At 37.6% G+C, this 24,763-nt stretch overlaps 1 protein-coding gene across 4 annotated transcripts in view; it reads left to right on the forward strand.

Moving 5' to 3' along the window:
• JADE3 (jade family PHD finger 3) overlaps window positions 1-24,763 on the forward strand; it is a 163,086-nt gene that overhangs the window by 90,930 nt on the left and 47,393 nt on the right. For all 4 annotated transcript variants that reach the window (XM_082610007.1, XM_082610008.1, XM_082610005.1 and 1 more), the window contains one exon: window positions 14,338-14,495. In XM_082610007.1, coding sequence (XP_082466133.1) covers window positions 14,338-14,495 — 158 coding nt within the window. The remainder of the gene's footprint in view (window positions 1-14,337; window positions 14,496-24,763) is intronic.

Genomic DNA, 24,763 nt, shown 5'->3' on the forward strand with positions numbered 1-24,763 from the left:
TTCCTTGGCTGCAAAGAAAAAGGGAATGTATTAGTTAACTATTGCTGCATTATACGTTATCACAAAATTATTGGCTTAAAGCAGCACACATTTATTATCTCAGTTTCTGTGGGTCAGGAGTCTGGGCACAGCATGACTGGGTTCTCTCTGTTCAAGGTCTTTCAAGGCTGCAATCAGTGTGCTGGCTGGGCTGTGTTCTCATCTGGAAGTTTGACTAGGGAAGAATTTGCTTCCAAGCTCATTCAGATTGTTGGCAGAATTCATCTCCTTCCAGCTGGAGGACTGAGGTCCCTGTTTTTTCATTGACTTTTAGTAGAGTACCACCCTCCACTCCTAGAGGCTTCTTGTAGTTCTTTGCCATGTGGCCTTCTCCATAGATCCTCTCAAAACACAGCAGCTTACTTTTTCAAAGCCAACAAGGGGAGAGTCTTTTACTCCAGTCTGCTAAGACTGAGTTTTATATAACATAATCATGAGAATGATATCCCATCACATTTGCCACATAACATAACCTAATCAAGGGAGTGACATCCCATCATGTCTGCCATATTCTGTTGATTAGAAACAAGTCCAGGTTCTACCTGCCCTCATGCAAGTTGGGGGGGATGCGGCATTGCTTTAGGGTGTGAGCCAGAGAGAGCATTTCTCCATTTCTCAGAGGTCACTTTTCATTTTCACCTTTTGCCAGGGATCTTTCTGGGCACAGTAGAATATCAGTGTGTGTTTATATGTATCTGTGTCACGCAGAAAAACTTAGGGAATAAAACGCACATAAACAGGAGCAGAACCAATTTCCCACCTATCCAGAGGAGGCTTTGACTACAGAATGGTGAGAAAGAAACCTTGCTACTTTCCCATTTAGGACAGCCAGTCCTCCAACATAAAGTGACTCAAGAGCTTTGGGTCTTAAGGCCTGCTGCCTCTGAGTCAGTGAGAATATCAGTCTTTTGTTGCAAGAGATAGGGCACCTGGGCTACTGGAAGCAAATTTTTTCATTTATATGTCCCATTCTATTATAAAAGAGAGAACCTGATATTGTAGAACAAAACCAGCCTTGGCATTAGAAAAGATTGATTCCATGTGTTGCTTGGCTCGTTTATTTCATCTCTCTGAAATCATTTGTTTTCTCATTATAACATGGACGTTATCACGCCTGCCTCTCATAGGTACCATTTATTGTAATTTTCTGTGCCAAGAGCTTTTTATTAGATAATCTGATTGTTTCCCAAAACTAAGCAATTGTAAGAACCTCCTTGGATGCTTCCTTCATTTAAAAATTTTATTTAATAACTTATTTATATCAGTATGGACTGACATATATTTATTTTATACTTTGGGTTATAATCCAGTACTACATAATATATTATATTGCTCAAATTATTCTATAAATCAGTGAAATCATCTCTCTTATTTTTCTCTGTTCAATTTCCATTGATTTCTGCTCTTATTTTTATTATTTTCTTCCTTCTTGCTTCAGTTTTATTTTGTACTTTTTCTAGATTCTTGAGGTAGATGCTTAGGCTATTTGAAATTTTTCCTTTTTTCTAGTATAAGAATTTTAGAGCTATAAATTTCCCTTTAAATACTGCTTTAGCTGCACCACATTAATTTTGGTATGTTTATTTTCATTTTCATCCATTTCAATATTTTTATTTTCCTTGAGACTTCCTCGTTGATTCATGGATTATTTAGAAGTGCGTTGTTTAGTTTCCAAGCGTTTGGAGACTTTTATTGCTATCTTTCTGTTATTGATTTCTAGTTTGAGTTCATTTTTGTCAGAGAGCGTAGTCTGTATGTTTCAGTTCTTTTACACATGTCAAGGTTTGTTTTCTGGCCCAAGATATGGTTTATCTTGGTGAATGTTTCATGGGCACTTTAAAAGACTGTGTATTCCACTGTTGTTGGGTCCTATTGGTTGATGGTGTTCTTCTGTATCCCAGCTGATTTTCTGCCTAGTAGTTTTATCAGTTGTTTAGTTAGGGCTATAGCAGTCTCCAGCTGTAATTGTGGATTTGTCTATTTCTCCTCTCAGTTCTATCAAATTTGCTTTGTGTAGTTTGAAGCTCTGTTCTTAGGTGCATACATATTTAGGATTGCTATATCTTCTTGGTGAATTTATCATCATGTAATGTCCCTCTTTGTCTTTGGTAATTTTGTTTGCTTTGAAGTCTATACTATCTAATATTAATATCATTTCTGGCTTTCTTTTGATTCCTGTTTACATGGTATATGGTATATGGTATCCATGCCTGGGCATGGATTTCTTTGGGTTTATCCTGTTTGGGCTTTGATCAGCTTCCTGAATCTAAGTTTATATCTTTTGCCATATTTGGGAAATTTTCAGCCATTATTTCTTCAGCTATTTTTCAGCTCCACCTTTTTTTCTCTTCTTCTTTTGAGACTTCAACTGCATGAATGCTAGATCTTTTGTTATTTCCCACAGGTCCTTCAGACTCTTCATGTTTTTTCAGTGTATATTCTTTCTATTGGCTAGATTAATTTCTCTTTTTCCCTGTTTCTTTATTCTGTTAATTCCATTATTCTATTGAGCCTATCCTATGTGTTTATTTCAGTTATTATATTATTCCATTTCAAATTTTCCATTTGGTTATTCTTTGTATCTTCTTATTTCTTTGCTGAAACTTTCATTTTTTTTTGTTTCAAAAGTGTTTGTAGTTTCTCATTGAAGCATTTTTATGATGGCTGCTTTAAAATCCTTGTCAGATAATTCCAACATTTGTGTCATCTCAGTGCTGGTATCTATTGATGGTCTCTTATTCCTGGTTCTTAGTATTATGAACGATTTCCTATTGCATCCTGGGCTGGGTTTTTGTTTTGTTTTGTTTTGTTTCTTGGTATTATGTTATCAGACACTAAGTCTTATTTAAATCTGTTTTAGCAGGCTTCCATAATAACCAGACCAGTGGGGAAGAGGGACACTGACTTTTTACCACCAGTTACACAATTCCTAGGCTCCCCATCCTAGTTTTGTTATCTCTCTAGGAAGGTAGTTCTGTTATCCCTCTGGGAAGGGGGAAAGTTGGCTCATTACTACTTGGCAGGGGTGGAAATCCCCACTTTGTTACCTCCACTGATAGCAGGGGGAGTGGTGTGGTGAGGGGTACTGCATTACTGATGGGCAGTGGTGATAGTCCAGGCTCCCTACCCAGTCTCTGCTGATATCACATTGAGGAGGAGGAATGACTTGTTATTGCTGGGTGGGAGTGGATGTCAAAGCCTCTCAGGTGATGTCCACTGATGCCACAACAATTGTTCTTTTTTAAAAGACATTTTAACATCTTTTTTGAAATATAATTCTTACAGCATACAGTTCCTCTACTTAAAGTGTATAATTCAGTGGGTTTTAGTATATTCACAGAGTTGTGTGGGTAACCATTACCACAGTCTAAATTTAGAACATTTTCATCACCCCAGAAAGAAACTCCCTATCCATTAGCAGTTAACTCCCCGGGCCCCTACTCCCAGCCACTGGCAACCACTAATCTAATTTCTGTTTCTACAGTTTTGCCTATTCTGGACATTCCATATAAATGGAATAATACAATATATGGCTATTTGTGTCTGGCTTCTTTCATTGAACATTTTCAAAGTTCATCCATGCTGTAGCATGTATCAGTACTTCATTTCTTTTTTATGACTAAATGATACTCCATTGTATGCACATATCACATTTTTAAAATCCGTTCATTAGTTGATAGACATTTGGGTTGTCTCCATTTCTGGAGTATTATAAGTAATGCTGCTGTGAGCATTCATATACACATTTGTAGGTGGACATATGTTTTCAAAAACACCTAGGTGTAGAATTGCTGAGTCTCATAGTAACTCTGTTTAACCATCTGAGGGAATGCCAGACTATCTTCCAAAGGGGTTTCATCAGTTTACACTCCCACCAGCAGTGTACAAGAGTGTTTGAAATTTGTTATTGCTATGGGTACCAGAGACTTGGAATTCCTCAGATAACCTTGTTTTTGTCTCGTCTCTTGACTTTTCCCCTTGTGCTTGTCCTCAGAGAGATTCTGTCTTCTACAGCTCTCCTAGCTGTAAGCCACTGTTATCACTGGAGGCTTTAGTGTGGTGGTAGGGTATGAGGGAGGGGTGGTGTTCTCTACTCTTCTGATTATGTCTCAGTCTTTGGAGTGTGTAGTGGTCCTGTGTCTGGGGGTGAGGTTGGGGAGGTGGCCTTCAGGGATAGAGCATTTGTGACCCTGCCCACTATTTTCCTGAATGCCTGCAGCAGGTATCCTCTGGTATTCTCAGTCTATGTCCTTGAGGTTTTCTCTCCTGCAGATTAAGGCTTTTTTCTCTGTTGAGTAACACAGGGAAGCTGAGGCTGGGTGCTTTTCCCTTCCCACAGCACTAGTCCAGTGCCCTCACTTGAAATCCTTCCTCTGTAGATGAAGCCTTTTGTTCAATAAGGGAGCCAGGACACTGAGCACCAGCGACCCAGACAGCACCCCTGGGGGAGCTTTTTCTCCAGGTTCTCCCCCATCTTCCCTGTGAGTGCCCTCCTGGGTTTCTAGAGAAAAAGCTTACAAGAAGGTGGGAACCCCCTATGACTACAGCCCCCAGAAACTTCATATTCTCATAGTAGTCCCCACTTAGCCCCCAGAGATTCAACAGAATTTCTAGTTTAATGTTCCTGCTGTGGCTTCTGCCCCAAGTAAGGAAATGCTCCTGTCCTGTGTCTCCCTGCAGGCGTGCTTGTCTCTCTTTGAGTTTGACCATTTGTCCTGTGACTCATTTCTCTAATGGCTTCACAAAAGCTCGTTAATTTGCTGCCTCTCCTGCCTTTTTCTTCTTGTAAAGATGAGAATTTCTTTTTTCTGACTCTCTACAGGTCCAAGATGAAACCTTATTTTTTAGTCATTGAAGTGCATGATCTTTTTTACTGGGGCTTAATTGGCTGCATTGATAGACAAATATTTTCTTTGATGTTTAATGCTTTGGTGAGATTCCTGTGTGTGCCTCCCCCAGTTATCCTCTAGAGGAGTATTTCCTAGGGGTGTGTGAATTCCACATACGGTTCAGGGGCTTTGGTACCTTCTGAAAATTGTATACAGACTTTTAAGAGTACGTTTTTATGTGTATTTTTTTTCTGAGCTAGTAGCCTTCATCTGATTCTCAAAAGAGCTCCTATTCTAAAAGATGTTTTAAAAAGCTAATTGCCCTAGAAAAAGCTCATAGTACTAGATGACCAATTTGAATATATTAAAAAGTCTTTTATTCTTTCTCAAAAGCCTGCATATTTTCACCTAATATTAGTCTGACTGGTCTATAAAATATATCAACCTATCTTAAAAGATTGACTGCATATCTTCTCTAGGCCCAGAGTCTCATTTATTATATCTAAGACTTTCATAGCAACAGAGTGAAAGCTCATATATTTTAACTCAGCGGAGAACACTGCATACTCCCAAATAGAGCCTATTTATATCACTTTACCTGTATTTCTAACAAGCTTGATTATTTGGTTTTCTGACCCACAGCAGATAAAAAGTACTAAGCTTGCAAATGCACACTTACTGCACAAAAAGGGACATTGAGGAATAGGAGAAAAACTTTCAAAGCAAACCTCAGTTGTCATCTCTTGTATGAAAATTACTCACATCTCCAAGTCAGACTCAGTTGTTCCTCCTCCTCCATTACCAGGATGTATATGCCTCTGTTTGATACAGGGTAAGGAGAATAATCAAACCTACCTAAGCAGCCCAAAAGTACATTGCTTTACGGGAATCGATGTTCCAGTTGATGTCAGCCCATTAGCCGTCAGAAATGTCCTATTTATTCTTTATAAGAAACCTAAGAATTATTTTAAACTATCTGAAAAGTATTTCCATGATTTTTAAAGTTTTAAACTTAGAAATTGAATAAGCTTTGCTTCATTGGAAAAACCAACGTGGGACACAGTATCTTGACAACACTGGCTACTTTTGTTGATATAAAAACAAGCTTGTATTCTTTGCTAGGTTTTCTCTGCTTTAAGTGCTTGATTCTTTTAGATAACCTGAAAAATCTTTTCTTGCCTTAAGATTGTATAATTCTAAGAAAATCACTTATGGTTAATTCCTCTTGATTAAATAGAGTTACCGTGTTTGCAGCTGTTTTTTAATGCTTTGGGGGTGACATCTGTTTGTCGTCAGTTATGTATAGTTTCAGATTTAGTGACTATGAATCAAAACTGATCAATCTCTCTGCTTCATTATACATGGACCAGACAGTGTTCCCCTTTGTGTCATACAGGAAGCAAATGTTTTGGCTTTTCCTCTAAAAAATGTCACAGAAATGTTCAGACTAGCTGTGCTTATAAGAAACTGCCCACTGAGAGATGTTAATGAGAACAGTAAAAGCCAGAGCTGTCCATGAAGGGCATTTTCATTTTGTGGCTCTGGCAGGTTAAGCATTGATATTCTAATTGAATTCATAGTGAGGCCTCCTTTGTTTCTGCAAGCATCTGAGAGGCCAAGATGTGCATGCACTGTTGGACTTGGCATAGCTTCTGGGCTGTATGTTAGCCTGTGAATCCCCTCTTTGACCATAAATGAGCAGATATCTGGTAAGTACAAAGCATTTTTGTTTCAGGAACTTTTGGGGAAACTACCAGTGCATATAAAATAGGCACACAGTTAAGAACTTGTAAAACTTCTCAACTTCATTACCTAGGTCAGTGTCAACATCCAGATCCCTCATTCACAATCTTTAATTTAGCAGCAAATAGCCATGTTTCATTTTGTGAAGTTTCTGCATTACCGCATGACCTATAGAATGTTGGTTAAAGTTCTCGATGGAGCTCTTGCTTGGGAACACTGTCTTTGGGAGTCAAACCATGCACGTTTTAGTTGAGCCCTGAACTCACATCTCCTTTTACCCATCAACAATTACTTAATGGACTAGAGAGGAGAATTCAGCTACATACTTCTTTCTGCTTTTAGAACTAAAGCTGAGACTATGATGATGATAATAAAATAACTGCAACTAGTTTATTTAGCAGTTACAATGAGCCCAATACCATGCTAAGACCTTTACATAAATTCACCTATTTAATCCCTACAACTACCCCTATGAGGTAAGTGTTCTTATCCTTGTTTTACAAATAAGTAAACAAACATGGAGAATTTAGACAGCTTCCCAAACTAGTAAGTGGTGAAACCAGTAGACCAATCCAGGCAGTCTGTCCCTGGACCCATATTCCTCTCTTTAAAGATTTTTTTTTGTAACGCTTTTCCTTTTTCTTTTCTTTTCTTTTCTTTTTAAAATTTATTTATTTTTGGCTGCATTGGGTCTCCGTTGCTTCATGGGCTTTCTCTAGTTGCTGAGAGCGGGGGCTACTCTTCATTGCGGTGCACGGGCTTCTCATTTTGGTGGCTTCTCTTGTTGAAGAGCATGGGCTGTAGGCATGCAGGCTTCAGTAGTTGTGGCTCGCGGGCTCTAGAGCACAGGCTCAGTAGTTGTGGCACACGGGCTTAGTTGCTCCTTGGCATGTGGGATCTTCCTGGACCAGGGCTTGAATCCATGTCCCCTGCATTGGCACGTGAATTCTTAACTACTGCACCACCAGGGAAGTCCTAAAGAATTTTTTTTAATAAATTTATTTATTTATTTATTATTTTTGGCTGAGTTGGGTCTTTGTTGCTGTGCGCAGGCTTTCTCTAGTTGTGGCGAGCGGGGTAGTTGTGGTGAGCAGGGGCTACTCTTCGTTGTGGTGCGCAGGCTTCTCATTGTGGTGGCTTCTCTTGTTGTGGAGCACGGGCTCTAGGTGTGTGGGCTCAGTAGTTGTGGCTTGCAGGCTCTAGAGTGCAGGCTCAGTAGTTGTGGCGCATGGGCTTAGTTGCTCCGTGGCATGTGGGATCTTCCCGGACCAGGGCTTGAACCCATGTCCCCTGCATTGGCAGGTGGATTCTTAACCACTGCACCACCAGGGAAGTCCCCTAATCACTTTTAATTTCTTTTTTAGCATATAAAACATTTGCCTGGTTCAGATATCAAACTATGTAACAGAGTACATTCAGAAAGATTCAGCTTTTGTCTCTCTTCTCCCTATTTTCTCCCCTTTCCTCCGTGCTGTTTTTTTTTTTTTTTTAGTTCTTGGTTTATCCTTTTATTGTTTATGAAAATATATACAAATATGCATGTATGTGTGTGCCACTATATGTATATAAAACTCATACCTCTACCCAGGATACACTGTAACTATTTTGTTTGCCTCTGTTTATTTTAAAAAACCTTTAAAAATGACTTTTCTTACCAGAAGCGGATTCATGAGACCAGTCTGGTAAATGTATTTCATATCACTTTGCAGATATCTTCCTGAGTACTGAACTTAAATTCCTATCCCCTCTTCAGCATTTTATGTTCTGCCTCATACTTGAAATGTTTGACTTCTACAGCAAGATAAGGCAGACTCTTGCACTCTGCCTTGAGTAAAAATGCTTCTCTAGAAACCTTGGATCTGATGCTGTTTAATCTGGCTAGCTTGTAAAATTGAAATCAAGCTTACCATGTAAGTCTATTTTTTTCTAAAGGTGGAAGGGAAGATTACAATAGTCATTGAATTTAGCCTTCATTTGCTTAAGAAAAATAGGTATGAGTTGACTGGTATTTCTGCAGTCCAAGGTTCCCCAGACTTCACAGAGTACCTGTTCCCTGGAAGTTTGCTATTTCTGAAGCAATGGACAAGGGCCAGATTTCATTGGCCCCTTTGTCTAGAGTCTTCAAGTTACTCTTCTGTTTGGTAAATGTGTGTATTAGTTTCCTAGGGCTGCTATAACAAATTACCACAAACTGGGTGGCTTAAAACAACAGGAATTTATTTTCTCACAGTTCTAGAGGCCGGAAGTCCAAAATCAGCCAGACTGCATTCCCTCCAAAGACTTTAGGGGAGATTCCATTCCTTGCCTCTTCCAGGTTCTGATAGCTATTAGCATTTACTGACTTGTGGATTAATGAATCACTCCAGTCTCTGCCTCCATGGTCATAATCCCTTCTCCTCTTCTGTCTCAAATCTCCCTCTGCCTTTCTGTTATAAAGACACTTGTTATTGGATTTAAGCCCCACCTGGATATTCCACGATGATCCTTTCATCTCAGAATCCTTAAGTGATTTATATCTGCAAAGATCCCATTTCATATAAGGTAACATTCACAGGGTTCCAGAAATTTGGATGTGGACGTATCTTCTAGGGGGCCACCATTCAGCCCACTGCAATATGTTTCCAGGCTACTTAGGAAACTCTACAAAACAGACTTTCATAAGCAGTTATATCAAGTATGAAGACATGGCTTATGCTGTGTGATTATTGTTAATCCCAAAGCATGATTTTGCAATCAGTTGATTTATTTTGATAAGTGTATTGTATGGAAAATAATGAAATATTTTAGGAGGTTGAAAAATACTTGGCTCTAGTATTCTTTGCAGAGCTAAGGTAGGATTTCCCACAGGCAGTAGTTGAGCACAATTGTAAATTGCCACGGCATCTTAACCACTGTCTCATTAAAGGCACTCTGGTAATTTATAGAAATGGATCAGAGTGTTCAGCAAAATGGTGATTCAGTTTCTCCAACTAGCCACCCAGAACACTGAGCTCTGTGCAAAACATGTTAATGGATATGTCTGTGATCCTCTCTTACCTCCTTATACAAAGCATTATGTAGTAAACCACCAGTTTTTTGTTTCCTATAGACTTAGCTTTCTCCCTGCACAGTACCCAATTAACTTTAATTGGTTAGGATTCTTGGTAGGAAGGTCATTTTGTTGCCACCTCGACACCAGCATGTTTAACTTTGGTTTCCTGCTCAGGTCATATTATTCATTCTAAATCTTCCCTAAATGAAACCAACAGGCGTTTGCAGAGTTGTCCCTGCAAAATAGCAAATGGAATGAGTCCTTATGCATTTAAATGACATCATTCGATTATGTGATAGTTTAGTCCTGTACTCTGTGAAATGTCAGTTTAAACAGAACTACACCGACTGAGAATTAATTGCTTTCTTGTACCATGTGCTGTGCTTCAACTTTCATGTTACACATAACTTGGACAGTGTTTCTCTTCAGAGAACCTTGATTAGCATTAAAGGCTAAAATGTTTGCTTGATGGCATCTCTTCCTTTGATAATCCAGAGATGTAGGCACATTTACCTTAAACCTGCAAGTGGTTGTTTGATTTTTTTTTCAGAATTAACAATTAGTAGGTGAGGTATATATCAGTGTATGTATGCTTTTATATGAAAGTTTATTCCCTCATTGTTTAGACATTAACTGGGCCTTCATCAGTGAAATCAGTGCCAGGTTAGCTGAAGAACTCATGGCATTCTTCTTTCCTGTTCTTGAAAAGGCAGAATCATAAAGCCTAAGTTGCCACAGCAATTTAAGTCATGTTCCCAGGCTTGTGAGTACATTTCTGTGCCTCTCAATCATGCAGGAGCCCGTTCAATCAGAGGATAACAGTACATCAAACTTTAGATGGGTATTCATTCCCATATTGTCAGTACCTAACTGTGCTTAAGGTGCAGAAAATGGACTATAGGGAATCTCTTTGTCTCTGTAAGTCCAAGTTTTAGCTGTACCCATATCATCATCCCCTACCTCTGGCCTTTGAACTTTCCACACAGCTAGGGATCCTTTGCCAGGGGTAAGGTTAAGGCTCGCACTGGGAGCCTCTTGGCTGCCACAGTAAACATATCATTCGTGTCCTCCTCACCACTGTGCACACTGCTGTGCAAAGTGGAGCTGCCTATACTTTGTTTCCGTTTTTGTTTTTCTTCTTGGAAAAACATTTTTTTTAATTTATTGAGGTATAGTTGATTTACAATGCTAATTTCTGCTGTACAGCAAAGTGACTTTAGTTATATATATTCTTTTTCATATTCTTTTCCATTATGTTTTTTTAACATCTTTATTGGAGTATAATTGCTTTACAGTGGTGTGTTAGTTTCTGCTTTATAACAAAGTAAATCAGCTATACATATACATATATCCCCATATCTCCTCCCTCTTGCATCTCCCTCCCACCCTCTCTATCCCACCCCTCTAGGTGGTCACAAAGCACCGAGCTGATCTCCCTGTGCTATGTGGCTGCTTCCCACTAGCTATCTGTTTTACATTTGATAGTATATATTAGTCCATGCCACTCTCTCACTTTCTCCCAGCTTACCCTTCCCCCTCCCCGTGTCCTCAAGCCCATTCCCTACATCTACGTCTTTATTCCTGTATTCCCATCCTGCCCCTAGGTTCTTCAGAACCATTTTTTTTAGAGTCCATATATATGTGTTAGCATATGGTATTTGTTTTTCTCTTTCTGACTTACTTCACTCTGTATGACAGACTCTAGGTCCATCCACCTCACTACAAATAACTCAATTCCGTTTCTTTTTATGGCTGAGTAATATTCCATTGTATATATATGCCACATCTTTATCCATTCATCTGTCGATGGACACTTAGGTTGCTGTAGCTGTGTATACTTTGCAAGCCTCTCTACAAATAAATTTGAAAACCTGGATGAGATAGATAACTTACCATGAAAATACAGATTACCAAAATTGACCCCATTGGAGGTAGAAAGCTTAAAGAGATCAATTTCCAAAAAGGTAGAGAAAATTAATAAGGAACTACCCCACTAAAAAGCACCAAGTCCAGATGGTTTCATAGGGACCAGATAGTCCCAATAATTCTCAGATTATTCTAGAGCATTGTAACGCAAGGAAAATGTCCTAATTCCCTTTATGAAGCATGCATAACGCTGCTACCTAAATCTAAAAGACAGACAATACCAGAAAAAAAGGAAAGAAAGAAAACTGCAGATAAATATCACTCATGAGAATGATACATTTATTTATTTAATATTTAAAAATATTAAATAAAATATTAGAAAACAAATATAATACCATATTAAGAAAATAATATATCATGACCAAATAGATATTCATTCCAGAAGTGCAAGTTTCAGTATTAAGAAATCTAATATTATCATATAACATATTAATATATCTAAGGAGAGAACTATATAATTATTTCCATATATGCTAAAGAAGTCTTTAATAAAATTCAGTACTTAGGCATTATAAAACATTCAAGAAAATAGGAACTGTAAGATACTTTCTTAACATTATAACATAAATATGGCATAGTCTTCAACCTAGTATCTTATTTCATGGGGAAACACTAGAGGCATTTCCACTAATTTCAGTAAGAAGACAGATATGCCCACTATCCCCATTACTATTCCAAATATCAGTAGAGGTATTAGTCAATGCAATTAAACAAGAGAAACCAATTAGAGACATAAGACCAAGTAAAGATGATGCAAAATTCTGTTTGCAGATGATGCAATAGTATATTTAGAAAACCTTAGGAAAGTCAATGATAAAACTAACTCAAACCATAAAAGAATTTAGTAAGGTGGCAGGATATGAAGTTAACATATAAAATCAATAGCTTTTACAGTCAGGTGGAGGATATTAACACGCCTGGGGCATGTTGTAATGCAGGAAGTTAAGGAAATACTCAAAAAAGGGTGGGATGTGTCAAAAGAGCACAGGTGCAAGCCAACCTGAAAGAGCTCCCAGTGACCAAAGGTGGAACAATTTGAGCATCAAAATTAATAACAATAATACTGAATTGTAACCCAAAGAATAAAATAGATCCATGAGTCTATAATGATATAAATAAATAATTGAATGAATGAACGAACGAACAAACAAATAAATAAGGGAGAAGGGGCAGGTCTTTTTTACAGAGGAATTCCAATTAATAAATGTAGAACTGAGGGAAATCGAAAATCACCATTAGAATACCACAGTAATAACTGTTACAGGCAAGGTATCTATTCGTGGATGCTAAAATTAGTCCATGACAGTTTGAGGAGAAACAGGATGTTTTTATGATCTCAGAGTATCTCCTCTAAGATATTTATTAATTACAAAGGAAAATATAGTAACCTAACAGCTGAGAAAACCAGCGAGACACACTACCTTAACCAACTGATAAAGTTTAACATCACCACTAATAAGACATTGAGATCATACATTCCTGATATAATGTGATAAGAGGGTCACAGCAACCTTTCTATGGCATCTTTGCTCAAAAATGAATAACCTCAGCGAGGAAACATCAGACAAACCCAGATTGTAGGGACATTCTATAAAATATATGACCAGTACTCTTCAGAAGTGTCGAGGTCTGGAAAGACTGAGAAACTATCACAAATTGGAGGATACTAAGGAGACATGACAGCTGCTGCAGTGTGGGATCCTGGATTGAATTCTGGAACAGAAGGACATTAGGGGAAAAATTAGTAAAATTTGAATAAGTTTTGTAGATTAATTATAGTATTATAGTAATGTTAATTTCCTGGTTTAGGTAATTGTACTCTGGTTATGTGAGATGTTAACATTAGAGGGAACTATGTGAAGGGTATATGGGAGCTCTGTACTATTTTTGTAACTTCTCTGTAAGACTAAAATTATGTCTAAGTAAATAATTTTAAAATTAGGTGATAGCTAAATAAACGATTATAAGTTATTTATTTATTTTAAAATTAATTTTTATTGGAGTATGGTTGCTTTACAATGTTGTATTAGCCTCCACTGCACAACAAAATGAATCAGCCATACACATACAGTTATCCCTTCCCTTTTGGACTTACGTCCCATTTAGGTTACCACAGGGCACTAGGTGAGTTCCCTGTGTTAAACAGCATTTTCCCATCAGTTGTCCATTTTATACATAGTATCAGTAATGTATATGTGTCAATCCCAGTCTCCCAATAAGATCATCTATACCATTTTTCTAGATTCCACATATGTACGTTATTATACAATATTTGCTTTTCTCTTTCGGACTTACTTCACTCTGTATGACACTCTCTAGGTCCATCCACATCTCTACAAATGACCCACTTTCGTTCCTTTTTATGGCTGAGTAGTATTCCACTGTATATACGTACCACATCTTCTTTATCCATTCCTCTGTATTATAAGTTATCATAGGATACTTGTTGCTTAATTTGAGAGAGTTAAGGATTGTTTGTTTTACACAGACTCTTTACGAGTAACCTGTATTGTTGATTTAAATTCAAGGAGCCCAGGAAAGTAATTCAGGAAATACCCCTTTACTCTTTATTAAATCCAGAACAAGCTGGCTTCCCTGTCAATACTTCAGACTCTTTACAAATAGAAGTTGATCTGGCCATTTACGAAGTTAAGAGTTTCTCTTGTTGAAGTGCAGAGTGGGTGGGGATGGTCTTTTTAAAAGGAGAACGTTAAATGGTGTTAGTTCCATAGTGATGATCTTCTCAAGGTGTATGCAATGTCTTCCCAGGTATTCCGGAAGGACCTTATCAGTGCGATGAAACTTCCAGACTCTCACCATATTAATCCTGACAGCTATTACTTCTTTGCGGATACATGGAAGGAAGAATGGGAGAAGGGAGTCCAGGTACCAGCCAGTCCAGACACTGTTCCACAGCCTTCCCTCAGGTATTTTTATGCTTGTATCTTTGATTTAGGGGATGAATGCTCTTATGGTTATCTGTGTGCTGCTTGAGGAGAGACTTTGAATGGCTAATTAAACATTTATAATGCAAAGTCACATACCATGTTCAGCAATTCACTCAGACCAATGGCAGATTATACCAGGCTAGGATAGGTCAGTAGTTGAAGTCAAGGTCATTCATTTAGGGATAATATATGTAGCTATTCACAGGATAAAACTGTTTGAAGTCCAGTCTGAAATTATGATAAGGTTTTGGAGACCAAGATTTCCCAGTCTGACACAATAATCAGTAGCATTTATTAATTAGCCTTTGAAGAGAAGCAGAGCATTAATTACATAACCCCATAATAACCCTATTAATATATAACGCCATGACAAGTTGCTTCGTTTTAATAGGGGCTTCATAGTGATAGCATCTGTAAACAGAGCGCCAAAACATACAGAGTTTGTAAAATGCATAAACCCAAATGAAAGGGGTAACCGGAATAATTGGGTTGACCATAAGCACACAGCCTTCATTTGAGAGAAGAAAGTTTAAGTAGGAGAGGACTTTTCTGACAGAGGAAGTAGTAAGTTTAGCTCCTCAAGAGTGATGACTGGTTTTGGAAGCCATTTTTTCTTACTGGTCTTTGTGTTCCCAGTGCTTTGCACCAAGGCCAGCATGAAATAAAATGCTTGGTATAAGTTTGAGTGAGGGAGGGAAGGAATAGAATCAGATAAAGGGGCTGGTGGGACCTGCTGGTTACTTTGAGAAATGGTACATCTCATGGTATAGCTATCTATTTCTAGTACATATTAGGTTCTTAAAGGTCAGAGACCACATTCTTGAATTCTCAGCCCCTAGCATCAGGTTCTTAGGTCTTAGTCATATTCCAGAAATGCTTGTCAAATCACTTCTAAAAACCCAAGCCCAGGCTGTCCCACCCACAGAGAGACTGTCTATGTTCTGTTAAGGAAAACTTCACAGTCTTGCCCAATACACTTACTGACCCTCACTAGTTCATCATCATTGCCACCATCCTCCTAGAAATCACAACAGCATCATGAATGAACATAGGAGTCAGGCATTTTCATGTCCTTATTGTCAGTATTTTTATATACTGTTGCAGTAACTGGGGAGCCTAGACTTCCACCTTAAACCAGCATTAATGATGCATCCCTCTCCCTCCCATCTATCATACTATCAGAGGAGACTTTAACCACTCCTTAGAGGTAATGAGGATACCTGCTCCCCCCACCCCGTGGTATCAGTGGAGGCCACATAGGGAGCGGTAGTAAGGTGCTCTTATCAATCCCAGCAAGGGAGGTATCAGTGGAGGCCTAATGGGAAGCCAGAACTCTCAGCCTCACCCAGTAGTAACAAAGAGTCCCTGCCCTGGATGTCAACACAGGCCAAATGGTGAAACAGGACATATACAATCACCTGGCAGTGATGAGGTGATATCCCCCCCAATCTGATCTCCATCCAGAGCAGTGTCAGAGGAAGCCAGTCAAAACAAAAGTTTTAAAGAAGATCCAGAATCTCATAGCATAATCCCCCAAATGTCCAGTCTCCAGTGAAAAAAATCACTCATATAAAAAACTAGGAAGATCTCAACTTGAACAAAAATAATCAGTAGATGCCAGTACCAAGGTGACAGAGATATTAGAATTGTCTAACAAAGACTTAAAAGCAGCCATCATAAAAATGCTTCAGTGAGCAATTATGAGTACACTTAAAGCAAATGAAACAGTAGTATCCCCTCTTTCATACCTGATATTGGCAATTTTTATCTCCTTTTTTACTTGCTATAGGTTGGTCATTTTTACGGACCATTTCACAAAGCCATCTTTTTGTTTCATTATCTTTTCTGTCTTTAATTTATTTCTGCTCTTATCTCTATTACTTCAATTATTTTAGTTGCTTTGGATTTATTTTGCTCTTCTAGTTTCTTGAATTGGGAGCTTAGCTTATTAATTTGAGACATTTCTTCTTTCCAATATGAGCATTTAGTGTTAAAAATTTCCCTCTCATCACTGCTTTAGCTATGTCCCACAAATTTTGGTGTGTTGTATTTTCATTTCATTCACTTTAGTGTATTTTTTCCTTTGAGACTTCTTTCACCTTTTTTTCCCTTGGGGCTTCTTTTATTTAAAAGTGTGGTTTTTACTTTATTTGGATATTTTCTTATCTCTCTATTATACTTTATTTGGATATTTTCTTATCTCTCTATTACTGATTTCTAGTTTTAATTCCATTGTATTAGAGAACACTCTGTATAATTCCAATTTGTTTCAATTTGTTGTTTATTTTATGACCCAGGATACAGTCTATCATGGTACATGTTCCGTGGGTGCTTGGAAACAGTGCCTGTGCTGCTGCTGCTGAGTGGAATACTCTATAAATGTCAGTTCAGTCCTGTTAGTTGATGGTGTTGAGTTCTTCTATATCCTGGGTGATTTTCTCTCTGTTCTATCACTTACTGACAGAGGTTGAAGTCTCCAGCTATAATCGGGGAATTGTGTTTTTCTCCTTTCAGTTCAATCAGTTTTTGTTTCAAATATTTTGCAGCCCTGTTGTTTGGTGCACATACATTTACTATCGCTATGTTTTATTGGTGGATTGATCTTTTCTTCATTATGTAATATTCCTCCCTGTCTCTGGTAATTTTCTTTGCTATGAAGGCTACTTAATCTGATATTAATGTTGTCACTCTTGCTTTCTTTTGAGTAACGTTTGCATTGTATATCTTTCTCCATTATTTTACTTTTGACCTACTTATATGCTTATATTTTAAGTGTGTTTTTGGTAGACAGCATATATTTGGATCATGTTTTTTAATCCATTCTGCCAACCTCTGACTTTTAATGGGTTTAGACCATTTACACTTAATGTAATTATTGATATGTTAGGACTTAAGTCTGCCATTTTATTTTATTATGTGTGTATGTGTGTGTTCTCTGTTTTTTATTTCTCTTGTTTCTTTTTCCTGCCTTCCTGAGGGTTACCTGAACAAATTACCACAACTTACCCAGTGTGAAATAATCATTTGAAGAGCCCCATAACTATTAATGAAATTGAATTTGTAATTAAAAACTCTCCCTAAAAATACCTCCAGCCCCAGATGCTTTCACTGGAAAATTCTTCCAAACATATAAAGAAATAAAAAGTGATGATACTGGAAGAGAAATTTGAATCAAACTAAATGTAGTTATAGAATAAATAGTTGACCATGGGAATGGGGATACACTGTTGCAGTTTGAGAGGAACTAGATATGCAGCTAGAGGAACTTAATGAAGGCAAACTTATGGACATAAAGAAAGTGATTGTGCTGAAAAGAATGAAGATGCCCCAGAGAAAATGATGCCAGAAAAAAACTGCACATTAATGGAACTCTCAGAAAATTTTTCAACAGTCAAAGCACAAAGGACAAATATTGGAAACTGATCCAAGTTCATAAAGGAGTATGACAACTTGCCAAGACATAGAAAAGGTGCTTGCTCTGTGTCATAAATTTTGTAATTAAAAGAAGGAGTCAAGCACTGTACTCTTGATAAGTTTTTACAAAGAGATAACAGAGTTTAAATTCTCAGTGTTTCAAATTATAGTGTATTAAATACATATTGGTTTTACTATTTTTTATTTCCCTATATAGTTATAGCCAACAGTAAGAGAGTAAAATGCTTTGACAAAAATTTTAAAGGTCACTGAACAATCACAGTTTTTCCCATTGATTATTAAGATTGCTTTTCACAGTTTCAGTTTGCACAGTCATTTTTACAGTACAGTACCACTGTGCAAAGCGAGGACTACCTGCTTTAGTGACAGCAGATCAGTGGTTTTTTTGGAAGTGGATAGTGGAGCAGAAGGGTACAAGGAAACTTTTAGAGGTGATGGATGTATTTATTATCCTGGTTGTAGTTCTGGTTGCACAAATTTATATGTGTGTCAGAACTTGTTAATTTGTACATTTTAAATATATGCAGCTTAATATGTCATTTATACCTCAATAATGTTAATAAAAGTATCATCCATATATGTAATTATAAATATATATTTAAATATATAAACAATCATCACAAATAAAGGAGTGTATAGATGGTAATAAAATGTGGTAGTGGGCACATGAAGGCACAACAGTATGTGATTAGAAGAGAAAAGGAAGAAAGACAACAAATGTGACTATAAGCTACCCAAGAGCAGAACCCTTACTGTCAAATAGTAGGTTTTCAATATACCTTTACTATTGTAAGGAGAATAGGATGAAGGAAGGAAAGAGGAAAGCGGTGGGTGTTAGGAAAGAAAATTAGCAAACAACCAAAAGATATTATAGTTGACCCTTGACCACATGAGTTTGAACTGTGCGGGTCCACTTATACGTGGATTTTTTTCAATAGTAAATACTACGGTACTACACAGTCTGTGGGTGGTTGAATCCACAGGTCCAGAACCATGGATGTGGAGGGCCAACTGTAAACTATATGTGAATTTTTGACTGCATGAAGTGTCAGTGCCCATTACCCCTGTCTTGTTCAGAGATCAACTGTACATTCCTACCAGCATTGTATGAGGATTCCATTTTCTCCACATCCTAACCAACACTTGTTATTGTCTGTATTTTTTATTGTAGCCATCCTAGTAGGTATGAAGTATATCTCATTGTGGTTTTGATTTGCATTTGCTTGATGGCTAATGATGTTGAGCATCTTTTCTTCATGTGCTTATTAGCCAGTTGTATATTCTTTTGGGAAGAGAGCTTTTCTACATTATTACAAAGAGAAGAAACCTTTATGTGGTCAGAAAAATACAAGGTTGATCTTTTTTCCCTTCCTGTGGAACACTACTGTTCAAACTGCAAAGTGAATCATCTCAGTTCACCTCTTTATGTTCTATCACATTCACTTTGGAATGGCTGCCTTTGGCTGCTGAAAATCTAACCCTTTAGTGAAAAGGGTGACAAAGTCCCCTGACCAGCAGTTCTAGAATATCCCATTTTTACTTGGTGCTTCAATGCATACCTCCTATATATATCTCTTCTTTGGAGAAATTTTTCACATCTTTTGCCCGTTAGAAAAACTGGGCTATTTGTCTTTTTATTGTTGAATTGTAAAAGTTCTTTACATAGTCTAGGGTTTTTTAAAAATATTTATCTATTTATTTATTTATTTGGCTGCACTGGATCTTAGTTGCGGCACGCAGGATTTTCGTTGCCCCGTTCAGGATCTTTAGTTGCGGCATGTGGGATCTTTTAGTTGCAGTGTGCAGGCTCTTAGTGGCAGCATGCGGGATCTAGTTCCCTGACCATGAATCGAACCCAGGCCCCCTGCATTGGGAGTGCAGAGTCTTAACCACTGGACCACCAGGGAGGTCCCTAGATACAGGTTTTTTATCAGATATATGATTTGCAAATCATTTCTCCCTTTCTATGGGTTGTCTTTTCACTTCAATGATGGTGTCCTTTGAGATGCAAAAGTTTTTAATTTTGATGAAGTTCAGTTTATCTATTTTTTTTCTTTTGGTTGCTTGCCCTTTTGGTGTCATATCTAAGAAATCATTGCCTAAACCAAGATCATGAAGTTTTATACCTATGTTTTCTCCTAAGAATTCTGTAGTTTTATAAAACTCTTACATTTGGGTCTTTGATCCATTTAAGTTAATTTTTGTGTATAGCATGAGGTGTTAGGGGTCTAACTTCATTCTTTTGCTTGTGGATATCCATGTATCCCAGCTCCATCTGTTGAGCAGCTTCCGTTTTGAAAGCAATGGACACTATATCCCAACCTTACCTACCTGGTTCCACCAGGCTGCTATGAAAGAAAACACAGTTCTTGAATCACCAAGAAATCCCAGTTCCATCTTTTTAAATCACCTTTCACAAATCTACCAAGGTGACTTTTCAAAAGTTTTTCCTACTTTGAACTGAGATGCTAATTTCTCTACTTTATGCTTCACTCTATCCAAATATGTTACTTTTTCCCACTATATGGGAAAATACCATATATGTTCCTTTTTTATTGGTTAATTTTACAACTTGTTATGTTAGTGTTTCTTTTTTATGTCTTTGTTGTTTTTTTTTCATAGATTACAAATTTTGTAGAAGTTAAGGAGGTGCCTGGTAAAAGTTTGGTTATTTACACTATTGAGAGAATACTTAGATAGTTTTTGAAATTAAAAGACGTAGCTTTATTCTCAAAAGCCACAAATAAAAGTATTTTCTTCTGACATAACTGCCAAATCTAAACAAATGTAAATGTTTCATAGCAAACCCTTGCAATGATTGCTTTTAGATTTAAAATAACGATAGTGTATTACCTTCGTATAAAAATAAATGTTCACTAATAATTATTCAATTGTAAAAATTCTTCCTGCCTTCCAAATTTAAAAAATTGTCAGTGTGCATTAAAAGCATGATGACATTCCTTGATTTTGTGATAAATTTTTTTTTAATTTATTTTATTTTTGGCTGCATTGGGTCTTTGTTGCTGCACACGGGTTTTCTCTAGTTGAGGCAATCAGGGGCTACTCTTCTTTGCAGTGCACGGGCTTCTCATTGTGGTGGCTTCTCTTGTTGCGGAGCATGGGCTCTAGGCACATGGGCTTCAGTAGTTGTGGCGCATGAGCGTAGTAGTTTCTCACGGGCTCTAGAGTGCAGACTCAGTAGTTGTGGCACACGGGCTTAGTTGCTCCATGGCATGTGGGATATTCCTGGACCAGGGCTCGAACCCATGTCCCCTGCATTGGCAGGTGACTTCTTAACCACTGTGCCACCAGGGAAACCTGTGCTAAATATTTTTAATAAAGAGTGTTATAGCAGTTCACAATAGCATATGAAAAGTATCAGAATGTAAAAACAAAAATCTTTTAATATATTATTTTGGGTTGACTCCTCCATGTTAGTTTTAGTAAAATTAAAACCTCATTGGTTAGTTATTTTCTACTGATGGATATCTCTGGAGAAAATATTCTAAAATATAAATCTGTTAGAGAAATTTAAGAATGAATCTAATGTAACAAAATAGTTACTTAAGTGGAAACATACATGAAAATATTGGGAAATAATTTTTTACCATTATGTATGTATTAGGATAGGCCAACTGCTATAACAAACATCTCCGAAAGTCTCAGCATCTTAACACAATGAAGGTTTTATTTTTTGCACATGTCTCCATCCAGTGTGGGTTTAGGATGTGGGTCATCTCTGCCCGACATAGGCATTCAGGGACTCAGGCTCTTTTTATGAGTGACTCCTCTGTCTGCCAGGTCTTTTCCACTCCCTTTTCCACCCCCAAACTTCTAAATCCAGTCTGCAGGAAAAGAAAAGGCAGTATGGAGGGTTATACAGGTAGATTTGGAGGGAGGCTAGGCTTTGAAGTGGATTATCCACACATATGCCATTAGGCAGAACTCATTCACATGGCCCACATAACTGCAAAGGATACTGGGGAATGCAGTCTTGCTATGTGCCTAGATGGAAAAAGAAACAGGGTTTGGTGAACACATTAGCATTTCTCTGTTACTCGTTGGTAGTGGTATTACGAACTCAAAGCTACATGAGCGTAAGAACTTTACTGATTTCTTTTTTAACATTTTTATTGGAGTATAATTGCTTTACACTGGTGTGTTAGTCTCTGCTGTATAAAAAAGTGAATCAGCTATACATATACATATGTCCCCATATCCCCCTCCCTCTTGTGTCTCCCTCCCACCCTCCCTATCCCACCCCTCTAGGTGGTCACAAAGTACCGAGCTGATCTCCCTGTGCGATGCAGCTGCTTCCCACTAGCTATCTGTTTTACATTTAGCAGTGTATATATGTCAATGCCACTCTCTCACTTCATCCCAGCTTACCCTTCTCCCTTCCCGTGTCCTCAAGTCCATTCTCTACATCTATGTCTTTATTCCTGTCCTGCCCCTACGTTCTTCAGAACCATTTTTCTTTTCTTAGATTCCATATATATGTGTTAGCATACGGTATTTGTTTTTCTCTTTCTGACTTACTTCACTCTGTATGACAGACTCTAGGTCCATCCACCTCACTACAAATAACTCAATTTCATTTCTTTTTATGGCTGAATAATAGTCCATTGTATATATGTCCCACATCTTCTTTATCCATTCATCTGTTGATGGACACTTAGGTTGCTTCCATGTCTTGGCTATTGTAAATAGTGCTGCAATGAACACTGTGGTACATGACTCTTGTTGAATTATGGTTTTCTCCGAGTATATGCCCAGTAGTGGGATTGCTGGGTGATATGGCAGTTCTATTTCTTAAGGAACCTCCATACTGTTCTACATAATGGCTGTATCCATTTACATTCCCACCAACAGTGCAAGAGGGTTCCCTTTTCTCCACACCCTCTCCAGCATTTATTGTTTGTAGATTTTTTGATGATGGCCATTCTGACCGGTGTGAGGTGATACCTCACTGGAGTTTTGATTTCATTTCTCTAATGATTAGTGATGTTGAACATCCTTTCATGTGTTTGTTGGCAATCTGTCTATCTTCTTTGGAAAAATGGCTATTTAGGTCTCCTGCCCATTTTTGGATTGGCTTGTTTGTTTGTTTTTTTATATTGAGCTGCATGAGCTGCTTGTATATTTTGGAGATTAATCCTTTGTCAGTTGCTTCATTTGCATATTTTCTCCCATTCTGAGGGTTGTCTTCTCATCTTGTTTATGGTTTCCTTTGCTGTGCAAAAGCTTTGAAGTTTCATTAGGTCCCATTTTATTTTTGTTTTTATTTCCATTTCTCTAGGAGGTGGGTCAAAAAGGATCTTGCTCTGATTTATGTCATTGAGTGTTCTGCCTATATTTTCCTCTTAAGAGTTTTATAGTGTCTGGCCTTACATTTAGGTCTTTAATCCATTTTGAGTTTATTTTTGTGTATGCTGTTAGGGAGTGTTCTAATTTCATTCTTTTACATGTAGCTGTCCAGTTTTCCCAGCACCACTTATTGAAGAGGCTGTCTTTTCTGCACTGTATATTCTTGCCTCCTGTATCAAAGATAAGGTGACCATATGTGCGTGGGTTTATCTCTGGGCTTTCTTTCCTGTTCCGTTGATCTATATTTCTGTTTTTATGCCAGTACCATACTGTCTTGATTACTGTAGCTTTGTAGTATAGTCTGAAGTCTGGTAACCTCATTCCTCTAGCTCCGTTTTTCTTTCTCAGGATTGCTTTGGCTGATCGGGGTCTTTTGTGTTTCCATACAAAATTGTGAAATTTTTTGTTCTAGTTCTGTGAAAAATGCCAGTGGTAGTTTGATAGGGATTGCATTGAATCTGTAGATTGCTTTGGATGGTATAGTCATTTTCACAATGTTGATTCTTCCAATCTAAGAACATGGTATATCTCTCTGTCTGTTTGTATCATCTTTAATTTCTTTCATCTGTGTCTTATAGTTTTCTGCATACAGGTCTTTTGTCTCCTTAGGTAGGTTTATTCCTAGATATTTTATTCTTTTTGTTGCAGTGGTAAATGGGAGTGTTTCCTTGATTTCACTTTCAGATTTTTCATCATTAGTGTATAGAAATGTGAGAGATTTCTGTGCATTAATTTTGTATCCTGCAACTTTATCACATTCATTGATTAGCTCTAGTAGTTTTCTGGTAGAGTCTAGGATTCTCTATGTATAGCATCATGTCATCTGCAAACAGTGACAGCTTTAGTTCTTCTTTTCTGATTTGGATTCCTTTTATTTCTTTTCCTTCTCTGATTGCTGTGGCTAAAACTTCCAAAACTATGTTGAATAAGAGTGGTGAGAGTGGGTACCTTGTCTTGTTCCTGATCTTAGTGGAAATGGTTTCAGTTTTCACCATTGAGAATGATGTTGGCTGTGGGTTTGTCGTATATGGCCTTTATTATGTTGAGGTAAGTTCTCTCTGTGCCTACTTTCTGGAGGGTTTTTATCATAAATGGGTGTTGAATTTTGTCAAAAGCTTTTTCTGCATCTGTTGAGATGATCATATGGTTTTTATCCTTTGATTTGTTAATATGGTGTATCACATTGATTGATTTGCGTATATTGAAGAATCATTGCATTCCTGGGATAAACCCCACTTGACCATGGTATATGATCCTTTTAATGTGCTGTTGGATTCTGTTTACTAGTATTTTGTTGAGGATTTTTGCATCTATGTTCATCAGTGATATTGGCCTGTAGTTTTCTTTCTTTGAGACATGTTTGTCTGGTTTTGGTATCAGGGTGATGGTGGCCTCGTAGGATGAGTTTGGGAGTGTTCCTCCCTCTGCTATATTTTGGAAGAGTT

The sequence above is a fragment of the Mesoplodon mirus genome (assembly GCF_964341445.2).
Source record: "Mesoplodon mirus genome assembly, chromosome: X".
Taxonomy (NCBI): Eukaryota; Metazoa; Chordata; class Mammalia; order Artiodactyla; family Ziphiidae; genus Mesoplodon; species Mesoplodon mirus.